Here is a 15,504-nt window from a genome sequence, read left to right on the forward strand (position 1 = left end):
AAATAATTAGCTGTTTTTAAGGAGCTCAGCAAATTCTTAGCAACACTACTTACATGAAATATCTAGAATTTTATCAATGTTGAATTTCTAATTTGTTTCTTATTTGGGGGGGACATACTATCAATTGCTATCTAGAACCCTGTAACAAGACCGTGAAACGCACACTGCACCATCTTGATAAAACAGTAATTAGAAAACCCAGAATTCCTTATTCAGCACCAAGTGTTGTACTTAATCCAGTGAGTAAATGGAGAAGAATCTGCACATGCCTGTGACTGTGTGCATCACAAAAAAGCTATGAATCGTTCTAAATGAAATGTGTTTGGTACCTTTAATTGTCCTGATGCACAAACTATACTGTGGATAAAAAATTGCTGTTCATACTGAATGAGGAGAAACAGAATGATTTTAAATACTCAAAGGTGTCAGAAAAGGTAGAAAGAGACTGAGAGAGAGGGATCATCGTTGTGATTAAAAGGTCAGATAACAGATGAAGGTGTGTTTTATTTCCCCATCTCTTCAAGAATATACGATATAGAAACCTGGATTATTTTTTTTTAAATGAAGGAGAAGTAAATATTGGTCCAAGAAACACAAGAGATAATGCTGTATTACTGGCAGAATACAGCAATAACTTGAAAGCAACTTCTGACGAACACTGACAATGAAGAAATTGAAATGGTTAAAGATTTTCAATACCCTGGTTCAGTCATAAGCAAAAAGGAGATTGCTGTCAAGAAATCAGAAGAAAATTGAGATTTGGAAGCGTAGTTATAAAAGAAATAGGAAAGGTTCTCAAGTGTAAGGATGTGTCACTGGAGACCAAGACCATGATCATATATATCAGTGGTTCCTAATCTTGATTCCCCAGATGTTCTTGGACCAAAACTCCAAGAAAACTTCACCACTAACTGTGCTGGCCAGAATTTCTAGGTTCTAGGTGCTGCAGTCTGATAACATCTGTGGATCCAAGGCTGACAGGGGAAAAAAAACTGATTCTTCTGAAATATAGGAGAACAGCTTTATAGATGTCATGAACCACTAAAAAGACAAACAAGTGATAAATCAAATTAAGCCTGAGGTCTCTCTAGAAACAAAAACAACTAAACTGAGGCTGTCATCCTTTGGGTATACCATGAAAATACAAAACTGTATGGAAAAGACAATAACACTGGGGAATGATGAAGGCAGCAGAAAAGGAGGACCAGATACAAGATGGGCTGCTTCAGTAAAAAAAAAAAAAAAAGCCTTGAGTCTACAAAACCTAGCTAGAGTGGTTAATGATAGGATGTTTTGGAGGTCCCTAATGCCCTGGTGGCCATAAGTCAGAAGTTACTTGAAGCCAGATAAATAATAGAAGAGTGATGTAAGGCTGTTCTCAAGACACCACCACCAGCAATTGAACTAGCAATGAGAAACTTTAAAATGCAGTTGTTCCTTCATGAAAAAGAAGAAGTAATGGAACTTGCAAACCTGGCACCCATAGTTTCTTGGAGAACTGGTGGAAATCTGACAGAGTGGAGAGAAGAAGCAGCAGATCTATCATGTAAGCTGTGAAGTGGCATGTGAGTGTGACAACCAAATAATGAGACAGGAAAAAAAAGAGAACACAATAACAGAAGATGAGAAAAAGTTAAAAGGGGGTGACTTTCAGAAAAAAAGGAAGTCCCATTGGAAAATTATGTATTGATTAGAGATGGGGGTATTCGTATATGAATATCTCCGTGGCGTTAACAGGGGTCCAGCCCCATTGGTCCGGACGATCCACTCACCAATCTGTCATGGACGTGGATGGTGCAATTCTATGAATGGTGCCGCAGTGCGCAACCCACTCACCACTCTTTGACCTTGCAGCGAGGCTTGCCCTCCTGCCAGGAGTAGTGAGCGGATCTCGTGCTGTGACACCATTCACAGAATCACGCCATCCGCATCCACGACGGATTGGTGAGTGGACCATCTGGCCTCATGGGGCTGGACCCTTGTTAACGCCACCTGTGCGGAGATATTCATATATGAATACAAATATCTCCATCTCTAGTATTGATTCATTGTTGTTTTTAGTTCTTCAGAGTTAGGAATTAGAAGAGCTAGGTAACAATGTTTAAACCGCTTACTTAAGGGATCCAGTGGGATGAACTAGGTTAAATGGCATTAGGTGATACCAGTGCCAGAGTGATGTTCCTCTCCCCCACCCACTAATAAAAAGTAAAATATGTTTTTTTTTAATCTTTAAAAGCCAGAAGATTTCACAATGTTTTCAAAAAAATCTGAAATCTATGGGAAATAAAGGCAAAAAAGGGGGAATGGGATAGCTTTAAACCATAATTTTAGACAATTTGCTCCACTAGTTTGCAAAATACTTTTGTCTCAAATATAGATCTAGCCAAACATCCTCAGTCAATAACATTCAGTCTTACACATACAATACTGATTCAGGTTGTACCAATATTCAGTTAAATATTCACTGAAATATGTTTTGTATAAATATACTACACACTGTTTAATTTAATTCTGTTTCTTGCTGTTCTATCCCACATTTCCTTCAGTGAGCTTACTGAGCATATATGGCCTTCTTTCTCCCCATTCCATGCTCACAGCAAGGTGAGACGGGTCAGTCTGAGAGCTCATTCAAGGTTCCAAGCTCATCTAGTCAGTTTCAAAGTCAAAAGAAGTTGCTTTGAGCACAAAGTGGGGCAAAGAGAGACAGAAGGATTGCCTTATGCTCACTCGCACAAAAATTGGGGTGCAATTGTGAATAGTAAAATAACAGCAGCAAAAACATACATCTATCTAAACAAATTCCAGTTAAGCAACAAAACTACAGAAGAACATTTAAAATTGAGGGAACAGAGAAGAGGCAAACCATGCATGCCCACTTCAGCTCATCAGAGATTATTGTGTTTTGGAAAATATAGATAAAAGTACAGTAATAAAACAATGGTAGCAGATAATATACATCTGTAAATTCGAAAGTCACAGAGGTGTAGGTGCATATCTAAAAAATGAAACTAAGAAAGATATATGAATGAGGTAAGGAGACAGATTACAAGGGAGGGAGAAGGGGAGAGAAAAATAGTGTAGTAAGAATGGAGTTTTCAGAAAGCTGTACAACTCTTTCCTTCCCTCCAAAGCTCAAAACAGAGGCAATCTAAAAGGGGAGGGGGAATAAAGCCACAGATGGAATTACCATTAGTCTGCTATGGTTTTAGTGCAATAATGTAAATTCAAGTGCCAATAAAAATGAATATAAACATTTAAAATATTCCCCTTCCCATGTAAACATTATTTAATTAGATTTTTAGCTTATTAATGACTAACTTAACAAGCAGCCCTTTTTCACGTATGTTCCAATTTCTGCCTAAAATACTGGTGTACAAACACAATGTAAATTTTATAATTCAAGAACTGCAATACTACTAATAATACGTAAACCTCCAAGTTATTGTCATGACTGATCTGGAATCACATTTATACATTTTCCAAAAGAAACTAGTATTACTTATTTCAGAACAATTGTACACAAATGTATTTTGTGCAGATAATTTGCACATAGAACACTATATTTTTTTTTAAAAAAGGTTGCAATGCTTAAAAGCTTATTCTCACCTCATCAGGCGCAGGACTAAATTCATAACCAATTGCAAAACACTTGAAACCATAGAAAGAAGCCTTTTCATCTTTTACATAGTCCGATGCAGTTTCCAGTGAAAATAGTGCCTCATTACCTAAGGTATAGTAAAAGATGAGTGAAATTTTAAAAAAAGAGTAAGACATCACCCATAATCAAAAGCAAATATATATCTACAATTTCAAAATTTGTTTTTATACAACTTACACACACAACCTATTATCATTCACTTTATTATCCAAATATCTATGTAGTTTATAAAGGAAATTAACCTCTATTTATCAGGACAAGCAACAGTTCTTGCAATACAGTCTTGACAACAGATTACTAATTATCAATGGAAAGCAGAGTAAGTATTACACAACAATGAATTTTCTTCTGCCGTCAGCTCATCTTATCTTTCCTAAAATGCCTTCTTCCTTCCAAATATTTTTATTTCAAACATTTATTCATCAAACAAATCTGTTTTTGGAACAGAAAAACAAAACACACACACCCCACCATTCCATTCATTAAATCGCACAATTAATGGACATTTTAATATGGCTAAAAGGAGAAAAATAATTTTCTAAAAATACAATTAGTCCAACCAATAGATTTAAAAAAAAAAAAAACTTTAGTACCTGGCAGCACTAACACCATAGTAGGCCAACCAGATGAACCTGAAAATTTCTTTAGTTCTATCCATGAATTAAGGTTTTCATGAACAGCAGCTTGCTTTTGTCCAAACCCTGACATCTGGATTAGACGGGCTGGAAAGAGCAAGCGAAGAACATCTTCGGCTTGAGCAGTTCCACATTGAGCATCAAACTCTACTGTCATCCATCTGACACAGTCTGGAAACGTCACCTAAGTGAAAATTGGAAGATAAAAATAAGTTCTCTCTTTTGTCTGCTTAACTGATATTTTCCCTAAATGCATCTGTTATCCAATGAATCAATGGGACTGCTGTAAGTCAAACCTTATGTAGGTTCTACTGATTTCAAGTGGTATATTGTCATTGGGAGTAATAACTGGATTTAAGCTTTATTTCTTGTTTGCATTTTGACTCACAACTACATTAAATTCAGTACCAAGATAAAAGGTATCAAATTAGCATTGATGTGAAGTTTATAAAGTCAAACTTTTTGAGTGCTAGAGCTCCACTGTTATGAAGGGCACATGTTCTCCTTAAAAAAACACAAGATAAAAACAGATGCAGGTAGGCAACCAATTAATCTACATTTGGGTGAAGTTGTTCAATGCTTTGTTTTTGTCCAATTGAAAATTACGAGATATGAAATAAATCCAGTTTAATTTTGTTCACTGAGTGGTTTTAAATCATTTTTTCGTAAGCTTCTATGCCTTCTGTTCATTATGCTAGCATAATTGCTCATGTCATGTGAAATTCTGGTATCCTAAAACTGTGTTGCATGTAAACCATCTAACCACCAACATTTAAAAAATAAATCATACGTCTGTACATCTATCTCCAGCATTCAACTATATCGCTTGCCATTGCCACAACTGCACTTCACATGCTCTACAGTAATAGTCGGTCTATATATTTATACTGCAGTTCCTCAGGCAAACAATATAAAAGAATAACAAGTGTTAATTGTGTTTGCAATACTTTATTTTGCCTACATACTCTTATGCTGCATTCTCTGCCCCTTATAGAGCAACAGAGGTGGCTCACAGAATAAATAAATCAGAATGGTCCGTTTTATTAGACAAAATTCAGACTTGCTTGCAGAAACCTACCTTATAGTGAGTAACACATGCTGGCTTATAGGGGTGTTCAGATTCAACAACAGCATAATGGTTAGAGGTAGTGCAAGCAGAGAGCCCTTGCTCTGGCTGATTTCCTGTGGTGCTATCTGTAGACTGATTAGGGTTGAAGGCAGGAGGGGCATACTTCTGATTCAAAACAGCTACAGATGGAAGCAACTGCTGAACTAGGCCAAAAACTTCAACAGCAACCTGTAGTGTAACAACAAATAAGTCCTGGTATTTTATAAACTGCAACTACAGCTCTAACCTTCTTTATAGTGTTTCAAATCAATATACAGTATTAAGATTCACATTACTTCAATCTAGCCCAACACTTAGTATAGAAACACAAACCTAGTATATCTCAAGACTAGACATGGAGACAAATATAAAAATGATTTGAGGTATTCAACTAATATTGCTGATTTGTCAGATATCTGTTGCTTCATATTGTTGAGGTCCAGAGACCCTGACAACCAGTATAACCGAATATAACCCTTTTATATTTGTCCCTTCATCTATCTGGCTACCCCCCTCTCCCTATGCCCAAGCAGGCATAGAAAGAGAGGGCAAGGGAGACCCAAGCGATTCCGCCAGCCCTACTGTCTTTGCAAAGACAGTGGAGCTGGGGAATCGCTTGGGTCCCCCTTCCCTCCTCTTCCTATGCCCCCGCGGGCACAGAAAGAGGGAAAGAATCAAAGCGATCCTTCGGCCCTGCTGTCTTTGCAAAGGCAGCAGGTCTGGGGGATCACTTGGGTCCCCCTTCCCTCCTCTTCCTATGCCCCCGCGGGCACAGAAAGAGGGAAAGAATCAAAGCGATCCTTCGGCCCTGCTGTCTTTGCAAAGGCAGCAGGTCTGGGGGATCACTTGGGTCCCCCTTCCCTCCTCTTCCTATGCCCCCGCGGGCACAGAAAGAGGGAAAGAATCAAAGCGATCCTTCGGCCCTGCTGTCTTTGCAAAGGCAGCAGGTCTGGGGGATCACTTGGGTCCTCCTTCCCTCCTCTTTCTATGCCCCCGCGGGCACAGAAAGAGGGAAAGAATCAAAGCGATCCTTCGGCCCTGCTGTCTTTGCAAAGGCAGCAGGTCTGGGGGATCACTTGGGTCCTCCTTCCCTCCTCTTTCTATGCCCCCATGGGCATGAGCTGTCTAAATTTTTTCTAAATGACTCGACAAATTGATTGCTCTGATCCCACTTTGAGAGGAGGGAAAGGATCAAAGCGGGATCAAAGCAATCCCCCAGCCTCAGTGTCTTTGCAAAAGCAGCAGGCCTGGGGGATCACTTGGGTCCCCCTTCCCTCCTTTTCCTATGCTAGAGTGGCACAGGAAGGCTGTGGCGGCTGGGTTTTTTTTTTTTTTTAATAGATAGCCCCATGGGCTGTCAAAAAAAATGACTCGACAAACCGATTTGTGATTTGTCAGGCCACTGGGGGCAATTTGTGGCTCGTCAAGTTTGACAACTAACAAACCAAGACGATGTGCCATTTTGGTGCTTTGTCTCCATCTCTACTCAAGAGACGTGTAGAAGAAACTTGGGTTAACGAATTCTGTGTCCATAACAAGAAATCTCATTTCTCTTCTAGATAGCAGTGTGCTGATTTGGAGCATTTACCTCTATGGCACTGGAAATTCAGAAATGATCCAAGCAGATATGTTGAGTACAATACTTCTTGCTCAGACCAAGAACAACTCTGGGTAGAGTGGGCAGCATATAAATTAAATAAATAAATAAATAAAGTTCTGAATATGGTAATTAAATCCAGTTAAAAATCTTCACCTGGTCAGCAGTCATTTGAATTCTTAAAATGAGTTGGACTGGAGGCAAATAACAAAAGTAACAGCTGAGTTTTGAATATGGAAACTTCCAAGCATCCTTCATATCATTACCAAAAGATGTGATGATCCACAAAGAAAAGAAACACTAACACGTATCTCTGTACAACGATTAAAATACATATCAAGATAACCTCTCAACATAGTAGAATCTAAAAATAAATCAAGAATTGTATAAAAACAAAGGTCATATTTATATCTCACATAAATTATCTTGTGGTCTTAAAATTAAATGTACTAAGTTTTTGAAAAACATACTTTTGGGATAGCTGCAGCCACTGGCCCTATATAGGCTATGATAAGAGGAAGGAGCATAGAAAATAGACTGGAAGAGCTGAGCAGTTCTGGAATGTCATCTGCTAAAAAAGGAAAAAGAAATAGTTGTTATGGATCAAATACTCTACTGTGAAAGTATAGATCCTTTTCCATTACCCACTGAATTAGCTAAGACACAGTAGAACAATTAAGTTACTTACAAAAGATACACTTGAGTTGCTATCAAATGTTTTATATCCTATTCGTTACAATGAGAGAGTTAACCATATACTTAGCACTTTCACCCTTGACTAATTAATGCTTTAATTAATGGCACTAGACTATGACTGAACCAAGCCTACGGTATTAACAGAAACTATGATATGCAATTTTTACATTGTCTCCACATCTTTACTTAAAATTATAAATTATTTTAATTAAACAATCTGTTGTATTTGACAGATTAAAGATCCACTGAGAAGTTATTTTTCTGCCTGTACATGTAGGAAAGCATAGGGCTACAGTGGGCACATCTACCCCTCCACTCTCTGATGTAGATAAAAAGACAACAGGAATGTGTTAATATATTTTGGGCAGAATCATTACATTGCATGCATAGTGGGAATATGCATGGAAGTTCTAAACTAGAAGGTAGGATTTTATTTTTTTATAAACATCACACCTTAAGATAAAATATTTGGGGAAAGCTTCTCTTTCTAGTATATCTTTAAATTATCTACCTAACCATTCAATGGCATAAAAAAGATTTATAAATCTAGTAAAGTTCTTAGGAAAATCAATGGCAATATACACTACCACAAATGAGTCTGAGAAGGGGGAATGGATTCCTTGTAGAATATTCTTACCATCTACAGCAAGGGCTCTGTGTAAAAGGTCTTTAGCAGCTCGCACCACAGCACTCACAACAGAAAGTGCTCTGCTACAATTTTTATCTTCTTCATTGGCTTTACTTAAAAGCTGTGACTGTAGATCACCATCATACTCACTTCTGCAATATAGAATAATTACTCACAGAAGCGCATATGAATATTAAGCAACATATAATAATAGGCTAACAGTGGAATTTTCAGATTCTACGACAAAACATATCATATTTTAAAATATTTTTGGCCCGCCTTTATTTCTTACCTTTAGATCTTGTATGTCTTCTAATTATACATAGCTCTCACCTGCATCCTTCCTCCATAAAATACTGTAACTCTATAATGTAGATCAGGTTGAGAGAGGCATACTATCTCAAGGTCACTCAGAGTAACATTAACCAGTAGGGAAAACATACTTGGATCTACTGTGATCTGCATTTTTTTCAAATCAGGTAATCACTGCAGCAATCCAAACATCAAACAATTTGTACCAATCAGCAAGAGCAGAGGCAGAGAGTTGTGTTTGCACAGCAAAAGTTGACTTTGACAAGGTGCTAATTGTCAATTTCCACCTCTGTTTTAAAATTATTTTTCCTGAACTGACCTAACAGTGCAGTGTTATTTGAAAGCTTTGAAATCAGTTGGGGGGAACTATCCTGGTAAGCACTCCTTTGTCTTTGGATCTGGTGATCACATTGGGCAAAAAGCAGGCAAAAGTGATAGATTATATTTAAGCAACCTCTGCCAGTTGAACAAAAAAAGATGAATCCCCATTAAACAATTTCACAACACACTTCTCTGCATTGAGCTTTATATAATGTTGTTGCCGGGCTTTAATTTGAAATCATCTGTGCCTAATTTGTTGCCAATTTTGGGTTAAATGGCCAATGTAGTCACCCCATCCCCACCCATTGAGTTTCCTGGAGTAGTGGTGATGAACTTGAACTGCCAACGTCCAAGAACAGTTGTCTGAAAACATCACATTGACAGCTTTGTTTGCTTAATACATATGCAATGCTGTTACCGATAAGCTCTTTTCAGAAATTAATAAAGGAACAACTATAATACAATACTCCTGAAGTAAAATATGTTTATATTTATTTGGAGTGTTCTGCTTTATTTGTTTAGGCCTGTGTCTGTATAAATATATAAACAGAAGTCATTTATTTAAATCATACAATTCATACCTGTAATAAAGTATCTGTGGAATCTGTCCCCGTGTCTGATTTGTACCATTACTACTCAAACTACACGTACTGAAAGTAAAGGTTACACCATCTGGACACTGGACCGTGGTCATTCCTCCATCTCCATTAGCTGTGCGACTTCCATAGTTCCTTAAACGGACTGCATATTTCACATTTTCCTTCGAATTCAAAAGCAAGGAAGATGTGTAATGTTTTAGTGGATTATTATTTATATATGGGCCATGCTGCAAGTTTTAAAAGTTGAGAGTTTTAAGGGAAGCATACTAATTTCAAAATATATATGCATTTGATTTGTTTTCACACTCCTGCCTGAAAATCTCTTGTTCAAACTTATTTTCCGCAGTTCAGTTATCTTTGTGTCATATATGTTTTCAATCAAAGGCACAATCAATCCACACGCCACAACAGATCAACCACTGCATTTTTACCCCCATCACTCTGTTATTAATGTCTTGGTCTTTACAATGTTTTGAAATAAAAATAATGACTTTAGAATTAACTTGTTAGACTTCATAAATGGGTTTTCTCCTGTCACCAACAACATGGTGTAGAAACAATTTTCAGATGCAAAAACTGTATTATTTGATTTACCTTCAGGGGAACAACCTTGTCAAGTTTAATTTCAGCAATATCACTTGGGGAGTCATCAGTAGTATAAGTTCCTTTAACTAACTCTAGAGATGTCCATCTATGAGAATGAGTTGAATCTCCTGTATGATCACTCTAAATTAAACAGGAAAAAAAAGAAACAATCTTTAAAGCACTTGTGTGTGGGGGAAAATTTTTTAATACAACCTTGATTTCATAGTTCTATCTTCATCTCACAAAGTTCTCTTGCTCCCTCCATACTTTTTTCTTTGCTGCTCATATAATTGAAACTGTGTCCAAGAAGTCCTAATTATCTTATCTTGTCACAATTTTTAAACAGATGGAATAAATCTATTTTAAAAATATGCTGTACGATTTTATATCCTCCAGTCACAAGAGTGATGCTGCAATTGCTACATGAGGCTATTAAATAGATTTAAAAAGTAGTACCACATTTCTAGTTTCATTCACTAGTCTAGAATGATGTAACACAGGGTGAGTATGAAGAATATAAAGAAGGTAGAAGGGTTGGAAGTGAGGGAGCAATGCCTGTCCCAATACAAATGGTTGCAGGATTGACTGGTGCAGTGGTTCTTAACCTTTGTTACTCAGATGCTTTTGAACTGCAACTCCCAGAAACCCCAGTCAGCACAGCAGGTGGTGAAGGCTTCTTGGAGTTGCAGTCCAAAACTCCTGAGTAACCCAAGGTTAAGAACCAGTGGACTGGTGGAAAGGCAAGGTAGCAAAGTAGTTTGTGAATACAAAGTGCATATACAGAACACAGCACTACAGAAAACCTGTGCATTTTATTTTGCACTTTGCAGTTTAGTATCACATTTGGTGACATTCAAAGTCTACAAAGAATGGGAGGAAAATCATCACAACTCAATCTTACAGCATTAAAGCAGAATACATGTCATGTCATGAAATTTAACAGAAGTTTATGTGGAATGAGAAACATTAGGTAAAACAATTAAGAGGGCAAAATATCCAGATGAACACACTAATTCAGAACATACTACATACTTCTTTAGCATCAGCACCCTTATCACAACACTGAGAACTTTGCAACACTTTTTGGGAAATGTCTCTCCTTATTATACATTGATTTCCTTCATATTAGACACAATGGTAAACATGCTATAAAGAGTAGCAGGGCATTCTCTAGGAAGTACCTTTGGCAAGGTTTGATGGATAAAATGCATTCCAGAGCAGCCAAGTGCCCATTTCATCAGGCACATTTTTACATCAACTTAATCATCATCAAAAACACCAGGCACAGTCAACATTATAAAAATGTGGACTGGTATTATATAACAGATACAAATTTTAACCAAAAATCTAAGTATCTGTTAAATATCAGTGCACTATATATGCTGTTCCTAATATTGCTGTTTTTTTGTATCTCTGATTGTGTGATTTCTGAGATCTGCAACTGCTTATACTACTGTGTGAAAGTTCTTGATATTGTTCCCAAAGCCCCAATGACTATGGGGACCACTGAAGTGTGTTTCTTTCAGAGGTGAGATGTTTCGATTGCCAGTACTTTGTTAGTTTTTCCAATTCTTTATTTTTAATTCTGGCATCTCCTGGAATTGCAATGTCAATGATCCAGACATTTCTTCATTCTACCACTACTACTACTACTACCGCCGCCACCACCACCACCACCACCACCAGCACCACCACCACCACTACTACTACTACTACTACTATGTCTTCAATTATTAACTGTACAAGTGTTCTTTTGACATGCATGCTTTGCACATGAAATTGCTCTGACAGCACAGGAGGCCAACCTAACTAGGCATCAATCTTTCTGTGTACACGCAAATAAACAAACAACCTTAGGATAGGCTGGAAAGCGTCTTTTCTTGCCACCTCCATGGACAGAAAAGCAGGGTAATATGGGTGATATGAATTTTAGTTATCACATGCAAAGATCTTCTGCTGAACAAATATGAAGTTATTTGGTAATTTTTTATGTACAATACGTACATCATCAACTAGTACTTCCAGTTCATATTCATGAATGCCTCCACCTCCATAGACAGAGAATCCTACAACAATGACCCCTGGTTTATCCACAGAGAAACAAATAGCATCAGGGGACCCATTCCCAGTATTCCAGCTTCTTCCTTGGCTTGTTTTTGTGAATCGATTTGGGCTTGACTTGACAGAATGCAGAGAGTTAAGTCCATCAGCCTGAATGAAGCAAAACAGGAAATGAAACAAAACTGATTGAATTAGGGCTTTGCTTCCTAATGCAACCAAAAATGGACAGTACTGTATATCTTTTCTTAATAAGTTAATCAATTTATTTGTTTATGGACAGAAAAAGACAGGTAGAAATGTAGCATTCTGATATTCCATGGACAAAGATGGAGAGAAATGTATCAAAAGCTTCAAATCCCCCTATTTTCTGAATTTAAAATGAGAGAAAAATTGATTTAACAAGAAAATATGAAAACATTAATTATTTTATTGTAACATTATCTTAGCATGCTCTGACCTATCCTATGGCACTGTGACTGTGCTATTCAATGAATCATATTACCTCTGATCCCAGTGCAGAAGCGGTGAGTTCACTAACAATACTTGCAAGTAATCCACAGGTGTTAGAAACAAGATGCGCAGAGAAAAGTTCATTTTCACGCCTAAGACTATTTCTTACTGGCAAGACAACAATTACTAGCATCTTTTCAAGTACTTCACGAAAGCTTGTCATCCCTGAGATATTTTCTTCACTCTGCAGAATTAATTAACAGACACAGAAATGAGCTAGTCATATAAAATTATTTGTGCAGTAAGAGAACAAAGGACTAATTTCACACATGCATCAGCCAGTAATTCAGAACTAATCCTATGAACCACTGGCCAGAACTGTCTTGCACAACTACACAAATTATGTAACTTTTGGAGGCAAACTGCCCCAAGTTAAGAAATCACCATAGACTATCAGTCACATGTTAAATAACAGAATTCAGATAACATCTACAGTGATTTCTTAACCTTATGCAATTTGCCTCTAAAAGTTAGTTTGTACTATGGCACTGGAACAAGCCAAGGGGACTTGGGTCATTGAAATATGCTCTGTTTCAAGAGACACAGGAACTGCAACACCATTATTTAGCAGGTGATGATTGTTTTACATATTAGTTAATACTTGGTGCTGTAGCAGCACATAAGAACAGGCATATATAAATTCACCCATATCTACAAAAACAGAGGTGTTGAACAGCTCTTGGTAGGTCTGAATGTTAAGCAAATATCGAAAAAAACACATATTCAGTGGGAGGGGCTGCTATAGAAATGCATTCCCTGCACTGTTAGAAGGTTCACATTAGATAACCTTTGAAGTTACTTTTGGCCCTATTACTGTACAATCTAAGAAATATGTTGTAATGCAATGTAAAAATGACCACCATATTAGAAGAACAAACTGGGCCTAGGAACCTTTTATGTCATATGCACAATTGTAGCTTTATTTCCCAAACAATTAGACTAATGCTCAACCTCTGGACCAGTACCTTCTTCTGCAGCATGCCATGGATCCTTCCTATATTTAAATGTTCAACAGTACCGTAAGGCATGGTATGCACCAAATTTATACACTGGGATATAGCATTTAACTACCAGCTATAAACAAATTGCAAGTTTTTACATACGACTGTGCTATACTGTACTTGTATTTATATGCACAAAGCAAATAAAATACTCAGATCATACTTGCAAAGTTCAGTTTCTGTTGAGATTCAATTAAAACAAGATACAACTAATCTAGAGAAGAAAAAAATTCCCAAAAACCCAAATGAAACTTCTAAAGCAGTCCTCTATTCTGTTTTTGGGTCATGATGCCACTAAAGATCTTTGAATAGTCTATGAAATAAAACACTACCAAAACTTGCTCCAAATAGCTTATGCTATAGCAGTGATTTTTAAGAAGATATTAATGTAGATAGAAATGTAAGGTAAAGGTAAAGGTTCCCCTTGACAATTTTTGTCCAGTCGTGTTCGACTCTAAAATACAATAGATAGAAATGTAGCAGTCTGATATTCCATGGACAAAGATGGAGAGAAATGTATCAAAAGCTTCAAATCCCCCTATTTTCTGAATTAAAAATGAGAGAAAAATTGATTTAACAAGAAAATATGAAAATATTAATTACTTTATTGTAACATTATCTTAGCATGCTATCCTGGGGCTATGGCACTGTGATTGTGCTATTCAATGAATCATATTACCTCTGATCCCTTACCTGGCTAAGTTTTTCCATATGTGCTACAAGCAGAGGGAAGCGGTGGGCGAGTGCAGAGTCATTCTCAGTGCTAACCTGTTTCACCATAGAACGGAGCAAGACTTCTCCATCATAAGCAATTGGGAAAATAGAGGTAAGTTTCACAGATGTATGGCAGAGGGCTGACATTACAGCTGCAAGAAGTCTACTACTTGAAGTCTTAAAATTTGCTTCCTGGATATCCTTTAAACGAAAAATATTTGTAAGTATGACAAAGTGGAACAACGTGAAAAGAAAAAAGAATAGTATGCAGTTACTTCTGTCCAGCTATTATTACAGTATTTTGTATCTATTCCCCAACAATGTATCTCATCATAAAACCATTTGTAACCTTCAGTGTTCTAATATTGAAAGCACTTAAATGGGGAAAAAAGTGTATAGCAGAATGGACAAAGGGAAGAACACAGGCATTAGTTTGTTTCTGGTCCGTATAAGGAGTTTTGCCAGCTCCCCAGAAAAAAAGCAATCTCCTGGAAGAAGGAGGAACTGACAGGCCACAAGAAGGAGACAAGGAGGATGTGATGAAGATAGTGAAGGCTGAGATGGAAGCGGCAAAGGCAGAACCGGGGAACAGCAATATGAGGAAAGAGAAGCGCAGGTGAATGGGAAAGGGTTTACTTTTCTTTTCTCGCTTTGTAATTCTTCACCCTCCCAATTTAACATCACCTAAATTTCAGCCCTGTATTTTCAGACTGACTATTAAAAGCTTTGTTAATTTTTATATATATATATATCCCAATTACAGTATCAGGATCTATTAGAAACAGACAAAGAATACAATAGAAATTTAGTTAAATTTTTGCCTGTCTAACCAGGAAGTTATTTCCCATCCAACAGAATGCTATAAGAGTCTCTGATAATTTAATCTACAGAAATCCTACACATTAGACATGGCTGCATAGCACTGCATAGCACTGGGACAACCTGATTGTTTAAACTTGGAAAACCAGGGATTAAAGCTGGGACCTCTGACATCTGCATCTAAAACACATGCTCTGCCTCAATTTTTAAAGACTATGCTTCCTCATTATGAGTGGATGGAGATGCAAAAGGCACAGTTA

The 15,504-nt window shown here is 37.2% G+C and overlaps 1 protein-coding gene across 31 annotated transcripts in view; it reads right to left on the bottom strand.

Annotated features, from left to right (window-relative positions):
• MYCBP2 (MYC binding protein 2) overlaps positions 1-15,504 on the bottom strand; it is a 251,648-nt gene that overhangs the window by 105,797 nt on the left and 130,347 nt on the right. For 28 of the 31 annotated variants that reach the window (XM_078390788.1, XM_078390803.1, XM_078390801.1 and 25 more), the window contains 10 exons: positions 14,405-14,626; positions 12,703-12,894; positions 12,144-12,350; positions 10,149-10,280; positions 9,537-9,715; positions 8,332-8,474; positions 7,469-7,569; positions 5,372-5,590; positions 4,252-4,477; positions 3,607-3,725 (listed from right to left, as the gene is read on the bottom strand). In XM_078390788.1, coding sequence (XP_078246914.1) covers positions 3,607-3,725; positions 4,252-4,477; positions 5,372-5,590; positions 7,469-7,569; positions 8,332-8,474; positions 9,537-9,715; positions 10,149-10,280; positions 12,144-12,350; positions 12,703-12,894; positions 14,405-14,626 — 1,740 coding nt within the window. The remainder of the gene's footprint in view (positions 1-3,606; positions 3,726-4,251; positions 4,478-5,371; positions 5,591-7,468; positions 7,570-8,331; positions 8,475-9,536; positions 9,716-10,148; positions 10,281-12,143; positions 12,351-12,702; positions 12,895-14,404; positions 14,627-15,504) is intronic. The other 3 variants (XM_078390789.1, XM_078390804.1, XM_078390784.1) reach the window with 1 other exon arrangement.

This window comes from Pogona vitticeps, chromosome 3 (assembly GCF_051106095.1).
Source record: "Pogona vitticeps strain Pit_001003342236 chromosome 3, PviZW2.1, whole genome shotgun sequence".
NCBI classification, from domain to species: domain Eukaryota; kingdom Metazoa; phylum Chordata; class Lepidosauria; order Squamata; family Agamidae; genus Pogona; species Pogona vitticeps.